A 16,740-nucleotide genomic window follows, 5' to 3' on the forward strand; every position below is an offset into this window, starting at 1 on the left:
TACAAACACTCTTTCACTGAAGTACCAGAGAGATCTAATGATAAAAAGGAGTTTACAACGCCTTTGCCTATTACAATGACCATAAAAAATGTATCCCTGGTAACGTGGTACACTGTATGTGTTCAAATGATACTCTTAACTGGTAATTGGTTGGGTCACTTATTGAAAATATGAGCTGTATAACAGAATACCTTCTTACTATAAAACTTTAAAATTTAAGTGCTTTTTAAAAAAAAATAATAGTCCTCTGATTAGAAATGAGTGCAAATGCTAGTACACATGGAAACCGACAGACAGGCCTGCAAACACCTGGTGTGGAGTGGCACGTGTCGGAGTCAGAGCTTCTACCCTGCAGTGGTCCTCTATTCAGACAGCTGCTGCCACAGCATCCACCCTCTTTTCCCCGGTCATCTATTGCCCTTAGCCCAAGACTGACAGAGGCCAGTGAGTAGCAACAATCAGGACTGTTAGATGATTCTGTGTCTGATACACAGTAGGTGCATAAGTGAACGGTCTTATCGGGAGAAACAGAGGTACAAACATGCCTTTAAGGAATGTATGCATTGGTAAGGTAGAAGACAGGAGCCATAGAAAATAGTTTGTGTGTGCCTGACCAACTGGCAGCAAAACTTATTTTATAATGCATTGTACTACACTTCCTCCATGGTAAGAGTTAGGGTTAAGAGAGCTGGTTTTACACATATACATGAGAATATAAAATGTTACAGGTGTGAAACTAAGTTTCTCAGGGCACAAGAAGGACTAAGAAAAGGAACTGTTCAAGGGCACCCTGGGGAAGGTCAAAGACACTTCATAGGATGAGCCTAACTTTTGCTTCACAGGGTGGCTTTAAGGATCAGGTCAAATTAGAAATGACCTCTTCCTGAAGGGGCTTAGAGGCCAGAAAGAGGAGACCAACAAGTTATATTCCCAACTACCCCTTTCTCCTGAAGCCGAAGTAAAACAATGTAACTCAAGGTTGATAGAATATAGACTCTTATTTGTCATAACCAGGTAAAGAAAGAAATGTGACTGGGAGGCTGCTTTCGATGTATGGGCATCTCTTCCTTCTTCTGTCTCTTGGTTACAGTGGTGGTGCAGGAGGAGAGGAGGGGTCCTCTGGGGAACCCAGAGAAATAAAGCGTAACAGAGAGCCCACACTGGGGAATATATATACAGTGGCAAGGAGGGAAAGAGCAAAGAGAACTGGGCTAAAAGTGGCTGCGGGTCCGGTCTGGAGGTGGGAGTATTCCAGTACATGGATATGCACGGGAGGCAGATAATTTCCCAGTCTGAAAATCCAAGCTGGTGCAATGTGAAAAATTTTGATCACTGATCATTTGTTCATTTCAGTGTTGAAAAAGGTAGAAATAAAGAGAATTGAAAAGAGACTCTAAGAGAGATAAAAAGTTATGGCAAGCTGGACACAGGGGCCGTTGTACAATGGCGTGTTAATCAGCATATCTGTACAGCAGAATAGCATTCAAGGAATTCAAGTGCTTGTAATGCATGAAGCTGATATTATCTTAATGCCTACTGGTCATTCAGACAGCTTTTTAAAACACTGTTTTAGAGCAAAACACTTGAGATTGTTCTAGTTAACTGTTGGAAGAATTACTTTATAAGAGATTTTAAAAGTGTTCTGGGAATAAACATAATGTTTAAATGAACAATGTGTACAAGTCTAGGTCAGATGAGTAAATAAATATCAATAAACTGGATATATGCACTGTCTAGAAAATCCACTTTAAAATCAAATCATAATTAATGACAGGTGCCTATTATAATGCCACATAGATTTTTTAATGCTACCATATTTGGGGGCAGAGATCAATGTTACATTAACTTGAATATAATGTCATTATTCATCTATGAAACAAGATACAGACAAACCATATAAGCAGGGTTTTGATTACTTAATACAGTAAAATTGTAATTCTAAGTTAGAGACATTTACATAAGGATATTGTTTAGCTACTGAACAATGGCTATGTACTGATGACAATAAGAATTAACAATACTTTCTACTTATGACATTTATCAATAACAACTTTCAATTAACTAAGAACTAACCTGATGGTTATATTGTAATTACAAATAAATACATTATCATGCTTGTACACTAGGTATACGTGTATGTATATATTTTTCAGGTAGTAATGAACCCAAGATGACTTTTAAAAGGAGCGAATTAGGCATATTTTCATGCACTTACATTATCAGAGTGCCTTTATATAATGTTTCAATGTCACATAAAGCCTAGAGTTCTAGTCGATTAGGGCAAGCAGTCTTCAAGTCTGTTTAGCCATGGAAAATGGGTTAACTCTAAAGAACTGGTTTGTTCTTTCCATAGAATGTACAGAAGATCAGAGTGTGTCTCATTTGCTTCTTTGCCAGCAACTTTTAGTTCCCTGTTTCTAACTGAATTGAGGGAGATCCCAGAGCACAAGGGGAAGCTCCAAGCTGTGGAGCCTACAACCTGCCCCAGCCACCAAAGAGCCCTCTCTCAGCTGCTGCACTGAAGCCTTCTAATCACGGGGCTGCTTCCCTGCCCTCCCCTCCCTTCATAACAATTTACTTCTCCTGGATGAACTGCTAGGTGAGTCACACTCTAATCTTTCTCATTCTGCCACGCTTCCCCCCTCACCCTCCTTGCAGGTGGGAAAAGGAGGAGATTCCCCACTGAGTGACAAGTGGGTGACAGAATGAGAAAACCAACAATTAATAATGAGATTAGATCGAGATGGCTATTTGTTGTAACAAAAAGAACGCTACAAAGAGTCTTCAGTCTTATAATTGTAAATGTGTTCAAAAAAATTCATGAGTAAGACAGAAGACAATCTAAACAGGACCTGAAGTAATTTAAAAAAAAAAAAAAGCTAATAATATCATCAGCTAAGAACTCTACCTAACTTTTGTTTCTAGAAGAAGAAAACTAGCAAGCTGTGCATATCCCTAAGACTGCAAATGAAGTAAAAAGGGTCCATACGTTCTATTCACATGGTTCGTGTCTTCAACAAGAATAGAACTGTAACTGGATGCAATTTGGTATATTTTCACCAGTTTAGCAGACTGTCATCCAGGAATCTGGTTTGATCAAAGTCTTCTCCAGCTGTAAGAAAAAAAAAATGCATAAAGTCAACCCACTTTCTATGTTTTTTAAAAAGAAAAGATGAAGAAAACCTCAGGAAATAAATATTTAGTCTCCTAAGATATGTTAACTCATGCACTCTGCTACTGAAAACCCCCCCCCAAAATAATGGGTTTTGATTGATTTAGTTGTATATGTTTTTCCTCAGTTTGAGACATACCAGGGAACTCGCATTTCACATCTGACTGTCCACACTGAAGGAAACTGTAACGCTGTGTGTTTGATAGAAACCTGAAAAGGCCACAGGTCTCTCTCTGAGTGTCCCTCAGGTCTAAAAGACCCACCATTAGAACCACTGGCTTACATCTAGGTTCTTTCTCTGTACTTAAAATGCATCTTACTTGGGGAAGATGACACAGGATCACATTTGCACATATTCTCTTATTAGATGAGCTAGAGATCTGGGGAGGAAACGAGGCAGAAAGAAGGGACAATTGTTAGCTGGATGGGATTGTAAAACTTTAGAGCACGATGTATCATTTCTGGGGCCTGGTCAGCTAAGGAGTCAGGTGGTAACTCCCAGGAGCCCCGGTGCTCTGAAATTGGGTAGAAGAGCTAAAGCTACAGTGGGGTGGGGGGAGGGAGAAGCCAGAGGCAGAATGCCTCTATTTTCTCTAAAATCATTTCTAGATAAAACCACATTCTCCCAGTTCAGTTACAATATAAATTGAATGCCTGAATTGCATTTTAACTTGAATTGCCAGTATACTTCGAAATACTGGAGATAATGGGCTGTTCTTTAAAAAGAAAAAAGAAAACCTCAACAAGAAAGGCATCCCTGTATATAGTCCACTGTAAAGAAAACCCACTATTTTAAGAAGAGCCATCCAAATAATGCCTCAGGACTTTAGAATAAAAGTATTGAAGGTGACTAGTGATTAATACGTCACATGGGAATCCAAAACTTTTCAATCACCTTAGACAAAATTTTGTTTCCTCATTTCATTATCAGAGACAAGCCACTCTGGAAGCTTCAATAATTAAGCTTCAATAATATGCATTTTGCAAGAAAGACTTGAATCGGGGATCTATGATCACACACTCTTCCCTTAAGTTTCTAATGCAGATCTCTCTCCTCCTCATTAAAATACACTCTTTCTTTTTTATTCTAGCTCACTTACCTTTCTGGCTCTGCAAATCTCCCAGCAATCAAACCTAAAAAACGTCACTATCAGTAAGTGTGCCAAATACTGAATTTAGAGATCACCTTAGATGCAGAATCCTCTACCGTTATCTATTTCATCTTTTTACTGCAAGAGTTCTGAAAGCTATGCCAGCTAGTACCTGCTTTCTCTTTGCTCTGCAGTTTACCCTCTTATCCCAAATTCCCTATAAACAAGGTCTCAGAAGGGACCAGCAAGAGCAAATCGAATCACTGGGTGGGTCCTGAGCAGAAGTCTTGGGAACTGGCTCGCTGTTCGATGACCCCTCCCAGGCAACACAATCTTCGTCTCCCCTTGATGGCTGTATTCTTAAAACCCATTCTGCTATATTTGATGCTTCTAATCCCTCCTTTCTTGAAACTTCCCATCCTGGACTTCCGGATATTCTATTATTCTGCTTCTCCTGCTACATTCCTGCCTGCTTCTCTTAATGTCCCTTCACTGTTATGATGTTCCCCTTTTTCCCTTGATCTCTGGGCATTCTCCAAGGCAAATCCTTTATTATCTGCCCTTCTCCCACCCCATCTGAGGCCTAGGAGGGATTTCCATTTTCACAATTTCAACCTTGATTAACTGGTTCTTATTTTCCAGTTGTTCCTAAACACTGACCATCTGTGTAAGTTGGGGAACTTATTAAGGATACAGATTCCAGGGCCTCATTCGAGTTCAGAATCAAAATCTTTGGGCCTCTAGCCAAGAAATCTGAATGTTCAGGAAACACTCCAGTTAACTCTGATGGAGCCAGTCCATAGTCAGAGAGCAGAAAACCACTGGCTGATACACCTTCACTCACTGGAATGTCTCTTTCCTCTCAAACTGAACTTTAATTACATCCACATAAATTTTCATTCCTTATCAACCTCACCATTTTAAACTCTCGCACACATGTTTAAAAACTTGCTTACCTCTGGGTTCTCTTTTATACCCTTAGTGAATAGTTATCCCATGCTATCTGTTGTGCCTTGTAGGATCCCTCAGAGTGAAGCCTCTCCATCCAGCCCCCCTGACTTGGCCTCGTCACTTCACTCCCATGTTACTTCCGTAGTTCCTTACTGACTCCCTCTCCAGCCTTTCCTCTCCCACTCCGTCCACTTCAGAGGTGCACAGCATAACTGAAAGAGCTATAGGGTCACACAGACCTGAGCTACAATCCCAGTATCTCTTCTTACTGTGTGACTTTAGGAAAGTAGATATACCCCTAGCAGGTTCAGTTTGCTGAGCTGTAAAAATTAGCTCTACTCTGGAAAGATGAATGTCTGATAGATACCATGTGATTTCACTTATATGTGGAGTCTAATGAACAAAATAAATGAAAAAACAAAATAGAAACAGTCATAGATACAGAGAACAAACTGACAATTGTCAAAGGGGAAAGAGGTTGGGGGGCAGGTGAAGGGATTAAGAAGTACAGACTGGCAGTTACAAAACAGTCACGGGATGTAAAGTACAGCATAGGAAATAGAGTCAAATCTATTGTAACAACTATGTATGGGGCCAGGTGGTTACTGGAAATATCAGGGGACCACTCTGTAAAGTATATGATTGTCTAACTCCTATGCTGTACACCTGAAATTAATATAGAATAATATTGATTGTAACTTGTAATTGAAAAATTAAAAAAACTAATTAAAAAGTTTAAGGTCTGATCCATAGTAGATGTTCCCATATTGTAGCTATTGTTATTGCTCTTATCATCACCCCAGATGCCATAACGAGGCGCGTGTTGCTTCGCCGCGTCATCTCTCTGCGGAAAATCCAGACGGCATCTTATGGATTCTCAGATAGAGAATAAGTTACCTTGTATTCTTCATCCCAGTTCCAGTTTGTACCTGCTCCATGACAGTGGGCAAATTACCTAATCTTTCTGTGCCTCTTATTTCCTTACCTGTCAAGTGTGGATAACAATGGTGCTTACGTCCCTGAGTCACAATGAGGATTAAATGTGTTACTCCACATCAAGTGCTCAGAACAGTGCCCGACCCACGGCATTTTAGGAAGCCCTCTATAAGTACTCGCTAGAGGTAGTAGAAATAGTCACTGTCACAGCTCTACCATGACCACTGCTTGTGCAATCTGCCGTCCCACTGACGGCTCACCCCATCTTTTCCCTGCAAAGGCCACTCTCATTCTTGCTTTTGTTTCACCTTCCTTCTTCCCTGACTGCTACAGAGCCTGGCACCCAGCAGGCATAAATGCATATTTGCTGAATGAAGTATTATAATCCCAGCTACTCATGCAAGTCAGCCCAGGCCATGCTCTAGGTTCAGAAGACCCCTTATCCAACTTTTGCATTTGCTTCTTATCCTGGTAGGTGTTTTTTCACAACAAAGCCATAAGCTTGAAGCCAGAAACACCCCTCCCCACATGGTCAGTCCGATACTAGGCACAGAGCACATGGGGAGACATTAGCACAAGTGTCAGAGCCCTGGGCCAGCAGCCTGTGCTTTGAGCGCCAGACTGCTCACTGTATTTTTTATATATTTGAACATTTAAGTTATGTCATAAATATGGCATCATTACACTTTTTAAAAGGGAAAAGTCTAGGTCTATTTATTATGCTTCGATGACCTCTATTTTTAATAGTAATAAAACATATACACCTTTTTCACTGGGCTCTTAGCTACCCTGCACATGGACATTATTCCATTTTACCAACTGATATAAAGGCTCAGGATCACCCAGCTAGCAAAGCTCCAGAGCCAGGATTTGAACCAAGCACTGTTATAGACTCCAAAAATGCCGGCTAATCCATTATCAGATGCCTTAATTCAAAAGGCAGTTTTAATGCTACATGGACAGAGTGCCTCTTTTTGAAGGTTACACCGAATCCTGGCATAGGAGAAGCTGTCCAGTGTAGTGAAAAGTACACAGACTGAAGATCAGAACTGGCCCATATCTATTAGGGTAAGCCATATGAACCTGCTGTGTTTGTAAGTGAAAAGAAAAAGGAGGGGTTATTTTCAGCAATTTCATTTAGTTCACCCTTTAACAGTGAGCAACTGGATTTGTGATTATTTCAACCTCTTTTGGCCTGAGGTTTTTCAACTATAAAATAATGAATTTGGACTTTGAACTTTTTCAGCTCTAAGAGAAATACAGGTTACAATAGACTGTGGATTGTGGAATTCATATGAAATTCTCCAGTCTCATCAAGGAAATATTTTTATGTTCTTAGGAATCACTTTAGTGAGAAATATACTGCTCTTTAAATAATCAACATTCTATACACTTCTGGGGTAGGGGCAACTGTTAATTATTTTTAAAAACCTGAACAAATAAAGGCAACTTCGTTATACTTAACACAGAATCCCAAAAGTTATCAAAGCCTCTATGTCCTACTGTTAAAAGAGGTCATTATACTTATACCTTCTTGTGGCTTCTGCAAGGAAGCCAACAGCACAGCTGCTACCTCTGGAAGAGTTAGAAGTAGGGCATTTGGACTTCGTCTTTCTGGAGAAACAAAAGTGTATACAGATCCTATTAGCATTTAAATGCTCATACTGAACGCCGGCTGATGTAGCTCAGTGGATTGAGTACAGGCCTGCGAAACAAAAGGTCGCTGGTCAATGCCATGTCAGGACACATGCCTGGCTTGTGAGCCAGGTCCCCAGTAGGGAGCGCACAAGGCAACCACACATTGATGTGTCTCTCCTTCCCTTTTCCTTCCCTTCTCTTCTAAAAATAAATAAACAAAATCTTTTTAAAATAAATGCATAAATATTCACTTTGGTAAATCGTTTCCCATTATGTTATAACACTAGAAAAACCTCCAAGAAATAGATTTTTGATGCCTCAGCAAAGGGTCCCAGAAGACATTTTTATAAATTGAAACATTTCACACTTCCCTCGGACGTTACTTACAATTGGTTGTTATGTATCACAGGGTGTGGAAGAGATTTTAAGCTATATACAACACAGAATTTCATGAAAACAAAGAGGATTAAGATAAAGAGCCCATGAGAAATTTCCCCCTTCAGAGCTCAATATCGGATGTCCAGGCAGAAAGGTTTGGATGTGGTCCAGCTTGGAGCCTGGAGAGCCTCCTCTTTCATTCCTTCCAAAACACTCAAACTGAGATAATCTGCATTCTTGGCCACACGTAAGGCAATTATTTGACTGAAGGAGTATCTGCTAAATATATACAAGATAATTTCAAATCTAAGTCGACAGAAGACAAAACATCCTGATTCGACACAAACCATGATTTCTAATTTGAGAGCAACTGAAGTGGAAAAGCATAGCTTACCCTTGCAAAGTCAATAGGCTTAATTGCACTGCGATCTTGAAGAGGGTAAATGAGTGTTCGCTAAGCATCTACTATGCCCTGAACACAGGGTTTGGTGTTTTTCAAAGTAAGGATGCTTTTTATTTTTAGCATTTCAATCTTTAAATTTTATAAAAATTCATTGTATTTTTATAATCCAGTGGCATGGAAAGTTTCAGTCCCCGGTACCATTCTGTATGGCCTACAATTATCAACCATTTCTGGTTGGGAACATTTTGATAGCTACTTCTAGTAATATAAGAGGCACATGTTTGCAGTTTCTAGGTGAACCATTATCTTAATAATAATAAACAGTGGTTAAGAGGAAACTGTGCGAAGGTCCTGTCATACCGGAGAGGCACATTTGGGGGCTGCTGCAGTTCTGCCTACCTCCCCGGGATTTCTGCACACCCGGGAGCAGAGGGCCATTTCCAGCGCTGCGACCAAATCGAGCTTGCGGGGTCACAGCCCCAGCCCTGGAGCCCACGCCAATCTGGGTGGGGGCGTTGCGAGCTCCGGCTCCCGCTCTCGGCAGCCCCAGCCAGGCGGGGGCAGGGAGACTTGTCCTCTCTGTCCTCCCCCTCCAGGCTGGCCCGGCCCCTCCTCTCCCCGTCACTCACCCCGTGGCGGCCGGTCGGAGAGGTCCTTCCTTCGACTCTGGTCGGTGATGAAGTGGCGCCCTTCTGCAAAGGGGAGACACACGGCTCAGCGCCCCGCCGGCTGGGACCGCCCGGGATAAACCGCAGCCGCTCTGCGCCGTGCAGCCTCCGCGCTGGGAAGCGGGGGGCTCGGCGGCCTGCCCTGGGCTGCCAGGGTGAGGGCGCTGGGGGCGCACCCCACGGCTCGGCGGAGTGCGCCCGGAGAGACTGGAAGACGGCTCCACGCGCCCCTCCCCGCCCCTCGCGGCCCTCCTCGACGCCTCCAGTGGGCTTGGGAGCAGCGGTCGGGTGGACCAGCGTGTGGGTGTTTCCCAGGCAACCCCCAGGACGGCCCTTTGTGGCCAGAGCGAGCAACCCCCTTAGGACGACGCACTTCAGAGTCTCCCTCTTCCACCCCCAACGCCCAGGGCCGACTCCCCACCCCTCACCCTCTTCCCAGCACCGTCCCTTTCCCTTCATTAACTGAGACCTGGATGGCCTTGACCTCGATTATAGAAGGAGACAAACGATATTATTCCCTCCCCGCAGCTCTCCATCTCTGACATGGACTCGTGTGCCCCCACGGACCCTCCTTTACTGCTGCCTAAGAGGAGCAAAGTATTTCAAACGTACGTGCACCCTTCAGGTAAAGCATAGCTTGAGGAGTCCAGTTCCTTCTCTCAAAGAGTCTCTAGAACCCCGGGAGAAGAGAGAAGCAGTTAATAAGACATTGCAACCCAGCCCTCTATTAAAAACAAGAAAGGAAGGGAAGGGTGGAAAAGAAACAGAAAATAAAAAAGAAAGGGAGGGAGGGAGGGAAAGGAAGAAAAGAGGGGGGAGAAAGAAAAGGGGGAAAAAAGGAAAGAACATGCAGAAGCATCTTGTGTGTGTGTGTGTGTGTGTGTGTGTGTGTGTTTGAGTACCTGGGGTGCACTGCTAGAATTTCCCATGAAAGAAAACACCAGGGAAAGAGCCAAGGTTGTTGCCGCCAGACTTCTGAGTCCCTGCAAGAAACCAATCGATCAAAGACAGTCATTTCTGTGCCTGGAGGACCTGGTGCTTCCTTTCCTGACACCCGCACAATTCGAACCCGTTACTTTGTGCTGTGTTCTCTTTTAATACTCAGTATGGAGTTCCCCATTCCCCAGTCTGCCTTTTAGTTAAATCCAGAAGAGTTCTCTTTTTAAAGAAATCATTTAGAAGTATATGTTCATTACTTAACCCAAATGACGAATTGCATAAGTGAATTTTTTCTTAGTAATATCAAATGATTCTAATATTTTAAGGCATATTGTTTAAATATCCTCTAAAATGCTTATTAAACATACAACAGGCAAAAGCTGTAAAGCTTTTTGTAAAATAGTTAAAAGTCTTAAGTAAATTAAACCTTTACTTACCTTCATGGTCTGCTCCTTTCCAGGACCTGCAATAAATATAACTGTACCTGTGAGCTTTCCAATCTCATTCTGAAAGTGGGGCTTTTAATATCTTAGTGTCAAGGACCCTTCCTTCACACTTCAGTAGAGTTAGGAAGTCCACAGGGGTTTCTTGTCAGTCTTCAAGAGTGAGAGGATCTGATGACTCCTCCAGGAAGATTCAATTGCAGGAAGTAGAGAAATGACTGATGGGTGGACATCATTTGTTAGATACTGACCACATCAGCAGGCATATATTCTGAAAATATCAGCATTATTGCCTTTGCTTTTCCCCCTAGCTTCTCAAAGCATTATCATCATCATCATCATTATCAAGGAAAATGATTAATTACTCCTGGCACAATCAAAACTAAATAAAGTAAGAAAACTTGTTTTGGATAACTAGCTTTCAAGTTATCACTGATGACTCAGGATGAATCATTTGGGCAGAAATGAAAAGGTTAGGGAATCTCAATGGAGTAAGACACTAGTTAATTCACTTAGTTATCCATTCAATTATTTAATGAATATTTATTGAATGCGTACTATGCATTAGACATTTTTTTTTTTTTTTAGTTCAAGGGACCCAGCCATGCATTAAAAAAAGACAGTCTCTTTGATCAAGCTTACCTTTTAGTCAGGGGAGAAATACTCTATACTAAGTACATAGGTAAATAAGATAATTATAGAATATTTTAAATGTTTTGTAAAGTAAAAGTAAATTACATGATGTGATAAGGTATAGAGAAGGTAAAATTCTAAGGGAGTGGGTCTGGAAGGATAAGGTGGAATAAGGCATGGGATAAGTAGGAGTGAGAATTAGTATTCCAGGCAGAAGAAAGTAAAGCAAAATCTTGGGAGGGCAAAGAGCCAGGCTTATTTGAGGAATAGGAAGGAAATCAATGGAGTCAGAGTTGTGTGGGTAATAGGGGGCAGCACTTTGAAATGAGGTTGGAGAGGAAGAAATGGGCCAGTTGTTTGGGAACATGGTTATAAACAAGCGGTGATAATGGCTTGGGTGTGGGTGGTACTTGCAGGGAATGGAGAGTTGTAAATGAATTTGGGATGCAGGTTGGAGGTAGGAAGTACAGAGCTTGTGGATAAATGAGATATGAGAGTATGACAAAAATAAATTAAGAATGATTCTTGGGATTTGGGCTTAAACACAGGGCGAGTGATGAAACCTTTTATTGAAGTTGGAGAGACTTCATAAGGAAGAAGTTAAGAGAGGGAAATTAAGAGTTGTCTTTTGGGCATATTAAAATTAAAATGTATGTTAGTTAAATATGTAAGTAGAAGTGGGAAGTAAGCAGTTAGAAATGCAAAGCTCTATAGAGGTCAGCAAAGAGGTCACTAGCCTATAGATACTTTTCTAAAGGCAGAAATTATCAGATTTAAGAATTCTAAGAATTTTAAGGCAGGAAAAGGATTGGGATTGAATGATTACACTTAGGGAGTGAATGGAGTTAAAAAGAGAGGTAGGGACAGAGCTATAAAAATAAGTACACAGAGAATGAGCAGAGGGAGAGCCAGTAAGGAAGCTGAGGTGAGGCAATCAGAAAGAAGGGAGAAATTCCAGGAGATGGTAGAAGCCAGGAGAATATTATGTTGAAAGGTCACACTAGATGAGAACTGAAAAGTATTCAGCAATGTGATGGTTTTTGAGGACATAAACTAGATTGGTTTGGCATGAGAGTGAACAGGGTATGAGAAAATAAAAACAAGTGTGGATAACCTCCTTTAAGAATTTCACTCAAAGGGAGGAAAGGAAAACTGAATATTTTTTAAATATAAGATACTTGAGTGTGGTAGAAGTGTGTTATTTTGGGGGGCCTCAGTAACATCTGAACCCTTTTTTTTTATTTACTTATTTTTAGAGAGGAAAGGAGGGAGAAAGAGAGGGAGAAAAGCATTAATGTGACAGAGAAACATCGATCGGCTGCCTCTAATACATGCCCAAGGGGTACACTGGGTTGGGGGGACCAAACCCACCACCCAGGTATGTGACCCGACCAGGAATGGATCAGGCAACATTTTGCTTTGTGGAACTATGCCTAACCAACTGAGTCACACTGGTCCAAATATTTTTATTTTATTTTTAAGTTTTTCTTTTTTTTTAATCCTCACTTGAGAACATATCCATTGATTCTAGACAGAGGGAGATGAGGTAGATAGTGGCATGCATGCACAAGTACGTGAGCAGGAGAGAGACAGACAGACAGACATTGGTGTGGGGGAAGCATTGATTGGCTGCCTCTCATATATGCTCCTGATTGGGGCATGAACCTGAAACCCAGGACTGTGCCCTGAATGGGAATGAAACCATGACCTTTTGGTCTACAGGCGATGCTCCAATCAACTGAGCCACACTGGCCAGGGCTGAACTCTTTTATTTTTAGGGGATTCCTACAATTTCCTAAATCAGGAATTCCTAAAAATTCCCTAATGTTTTTTAAAAATATATTTATTGATTATGCTATTACAGTTGTCCCTTTTCCACCCCTTCACTCAACTCCATCCTGCCCACCCCCTCCCTCCCACATTTCCCCCCTATTGTTCATGTCCATGGGTCATACTTATAAGTTCTTTGGCTTCTACATTTCCTACACTATTCTTACCCTCCCCCTGTCTATTTTCTACCTATTATTTATGCTACTTATTCTCTGTACCTTTCCCCCCTCTCTCCCTCTCCCACTCCCCTATTGATAACCCTTCATGTGATCTCCATTTCTGTGGTTCTGTTCCTATTCTAGTTGTTTGCTTAGTCTTCTTTTGTTTTGTTTTAGGTGTGGTTGTTAATAACTGTGAGTTTGCTGTCATTTTTACTGATCATATTTTTTATCTTCTTTTTCTTAGATAAATCCCTTTAACATTTCATATAAAAAGGGTTTGGTGATGATGAACTCCTTTAACTTGACCTTATCTGAGAAGCACTTTATCTGCCCTTCCATTCTAAATGATAGCTTTGCTGGATACAGTAATCTTGGATGTAGATCCTTGACTTTCATGACTTTGAATACTTCTTTCCAGCCCCTTCTTGCCTCTAAGGTCTCTTTTGAGAAATCAGCTGATAGTCTTATGGGAACTCCTTTGTAGGTGACTATGTCCTTTTCTCTTGCTGCTTTTAAGATTCTCTCCTTGTCTTTAACCTTGGGTAATATAATCATGATGTTCCTTGGTGAGTGCTTCCTTAGGTCCAACTTCTTTGGGATTCTCTGAGCTTCCTGGACTTCCTGGAGGTCTATTTCCTTTGCCAGATTAGGGAATTTCTCCTGCATTATTTGTTCAAATAAGTTTTCAATTTTTTGTTCTTCCTCTTCTCCTTCTGGCACCCCTATAATTCGGATGTTGGAAGGTTTCAAGATGTCCTGGAGGTTCCTAAGCCTCTCCTCATTTTTCTGAATTCTTGTTGCTTCATTCTTTTCTGGTTGGATGTTTCTTTCTTCCTTCTGGTCCACACTGTTGATTTGAGTCCCAGTTTCCTTCCCATTACTATTGGTTCCCTGTACATTTTCCTTTGTTTCTCTTAGCATAGCCTTCATTTTTTCATCTAATTTGCGACCAAATTCAACCAATTCTGTGAGCGTCCTAATTACCAATGTTTTGAACTGTGCATCTGATAGGTTGGCTATCTGTTCGCTGCTTAGTTGAATTATTTCTGGAGCTTTGACCTGCTCTTTCATTTGGGCTATTTTTTTTTCGTCTCCTCGCGCCTGTTACGTAGTAAGGGGTGGAGCTTTAGGTGTTCCCTGGAGCGGGGTAACGCTAGTCGCTGAGCTGTGACAATGTACTTGGGGGAGGGGCTGAGGCGGAGCAATGGAGCCTGCTCCACTCTCTGCTGGATTTAAGTCACTCCCTCTGCTACCCACAAGCAAATTGGGCCCCTCTGGTGCTGGTTCCCGGGTGGATGGGCTTGTGCATGCTCTAGGCCCCTGTGGGTCTCTCCAAGGACCTCTCCTGTGAGGCTGGGAGTTTCTCCTGCTGCCGTCCCAACTCCCACCGGTGTTTTCACTCAGAGGTTTGAGGCTTTATTTCCCCCACGCTGGAGCCCTGGGTTGCGTGATCTGTTTTGCTCCCCCCGCCGTTCCTCCCGGTTTATCTATGCGCGAATGTGGGGCTGCGGGGTCTGCTAGTGGTTGCACTGCCTGCCCGGTTCGTTCCACAATCCACCCCATCTCTGGGTTCGGCCACCTTGCCTCGAGTCCTGTCCGCCCCGGCTGCCCGTCTCCGCCCCTCCTACCGGTCTGAACAAAGGTTTCTTCTTTACCTCCGTGGTTGTCCGACTTCCGTGCAGTTCGATTTTCAGTCAGTTCTGGTTGTTTTTTGTTTTTAAATTGTCGTTGTCCTTTTGGTTGTGCGAGGAGGCACAGTCTACCTACGCCTCCATCTTGGTTTTTCTCCCAAATTCCCTAATTTATGACTGATGAAATTATGACTCTTGGTGGGAAGCAGACACTTTTTTTCTATTGTAGAAGCTGAAAATGCCAGATCCTCACTTTTGCAGCCTCCCTATCAGGTAGGTTGTGGGCACAAGATGTGAAGAAACCAATTGCAGGACATATATGCTGATGGAGATGATCAGTAGGGAAGGAGAAATGGATGATGAAGAAGAGAACTGCAAAACAATGCATAGAAGGCAAGGGAGATAGGATCCAAAGTATGTCAATATTCAATTGAAACATATATACATAGGCAGATATTGAACAAGGATCTGAGTACCCACCATATACTAAAGCACAATGGATTAGATGGTCCCTTTCTTTTAAAACAGCAGCCGTTCAGGTATTAATGAATCACCTGGGAAGCTTGCTAAAATGCAGATTCTGGTTCAGTACAGCTGGGGTAGGGCCTGAAATTCTGCATTTCTAGTAAACTTCCAGGTGATGCTGATGCATGCTACTCTACTGATCTTTGGACATTTTAGTAGTAAAGCTGTAGAAGCTATGAGAAGTGAAAAAAGCTAAATCTTAGATTTGTGGCTGGGAGAATGGCTAGCAGTAGAAATATTGGAGTATGGGGAGAGAACAGATGACTTTGGTCTGGGATTGAGGTTGGAGGGGCTGATGCTACCTGCAGATCTCTGTATAAAAGAGACTGGGATTGGGGAGCTTGATATTTAGACTGCATTGTCATGTGCAGACAAGGAAACTGGAGTTTGGTTAGTAAAATGAGAAAGGAATACTGAAAATAATTTGTAGAGAGAAACTTGAGGAATATTTACTCCTTTTAAAGAATAAGAAAGAGCCAAAGGGTTTAGTGTAGTGTTTTCCACTGTCTTGGGAGAGGAGAAAGAAAAAAAAAAACCCTAAAAATGAAAAGGTTAACACCAAAGACAGATAAAATCTTACTATTCTTTCAAATATTAGATTTTATGATTTAATTTCAAGAGATTATAGTAATTCCCCCAAAATAACAATAAAATAAAGTATGCATGTGTTTATGATTGAAAAGAAATCTAAATGCAACCCAACTACTAGGTTACCTAACAAACAAGTAAAATGCCTTTTTCCTCTCTCCATACCAAAGACACATAAAAGGTTTAGAAAGAGGAACAGGAAAACACATTACTGCTTATACTGTGTTTTGAATTTACACTTTTAAGGAAAAATAAATGGATGTGGCTTGTTTATGGCAGTTTAGCTAATGAATTCACAAGCAGATGTTTGACGTCAAACCTGCCATTTTCAGTATAATATGCACAAGTGAAGAGAATGGTTTTGACACATTATCAATACTGCAGTCTCATCCGAAGTAGCATGCCAGAACGTGTTTGTTCTCAAAGGACATTGACTGCCAATGTTTTTGTTAAATCATTAAGTTTTAAGATTTTTATAGGTCTAAACCTAGAGGTAGGCCAAGAAAAGTTATTTGATTACAAAACAAATTGATGGAAAATCTGCTGACATTTATGCTGCTGACCAGGCTGTGGGCATCGCACAGATTGGATTCTAAGCTTTTTTGAGAGGCATATTCAATGGAGACCATGTTGCCTGCATAGCTGATGTTATCTGAAATTTTCCAGTTGACCAGAGGGTGCTCAGACCTCATTTTAATAGTAACTGTCACTGTTGAAACTGCATTCTTACAAGGCCAATGATTTTTGTTCACA

General features: G+C 41.6%; 1 protein-coding gene across 1 annotated transcript; it reads right to left on the reverse strand.

Moving 5' to 3' along the window:
* Window positions 1–4: 4 nt before the first annotated feature.
* On the reverse strand, window positions 5–9,906 carry SPX (spexin hormone). Its single transcript, XM_045184336.2, has 4 exons — window positions 9,850–9,906; window positions 9,199–9,261; window positions 7,681–7,764; window positions 5–3,112 (listed from the first exon to the last, which is right to left on the reverse strand). Exons 1-4 carry the CDS (start codon window positions 9,869–9,871, stop codon window positions 3,057–3,059), a joined length of 225 nt encoding a protein of 74 aa, XP_045040271.1. The 5' UTR covers window positions 9,872–9,906; the 3' UTR covers window positions 5–3,056.
* Between the last annotated feature and the right edge of the window lie 6,834 nt (window positions 9,907–16,740).

This window comes from Desmodus rotundus, chromosome 3 (assembly GCF_022682495.2).
Source record: "Desmodus rotundus isolate HL8 chromosome 3, HLdesRot8A.1, whole genome shotgun sequence".
NCBI lineage: Eukaryota > Metazoa > Chordata > Mammalia > Chiroptera > Phyllostomidae > Desmodus > Desmodus rotundus.

Coding starts and splice junctions, on each gene's coding strand:
- SPX (XM_045184336.2), bottom strand. CDS start 9,871: ATGCTTTACCTGAAGGGTGCAC. Junction 9,262..9,849: donor GCTTTACCTGAAGGGTGCAC/GTACGTTTGAAA, acceptor TCCCCTTTGCAG/AAGGGCGCCACTTCATCACC. Junction 7,765..9,198: donor CTCCGACCGGCCGCCACGGG/GTGAGTGACGGG, acceptor TTGTTTCTCCAG/AAAGACGAAGTCCAAATGCC.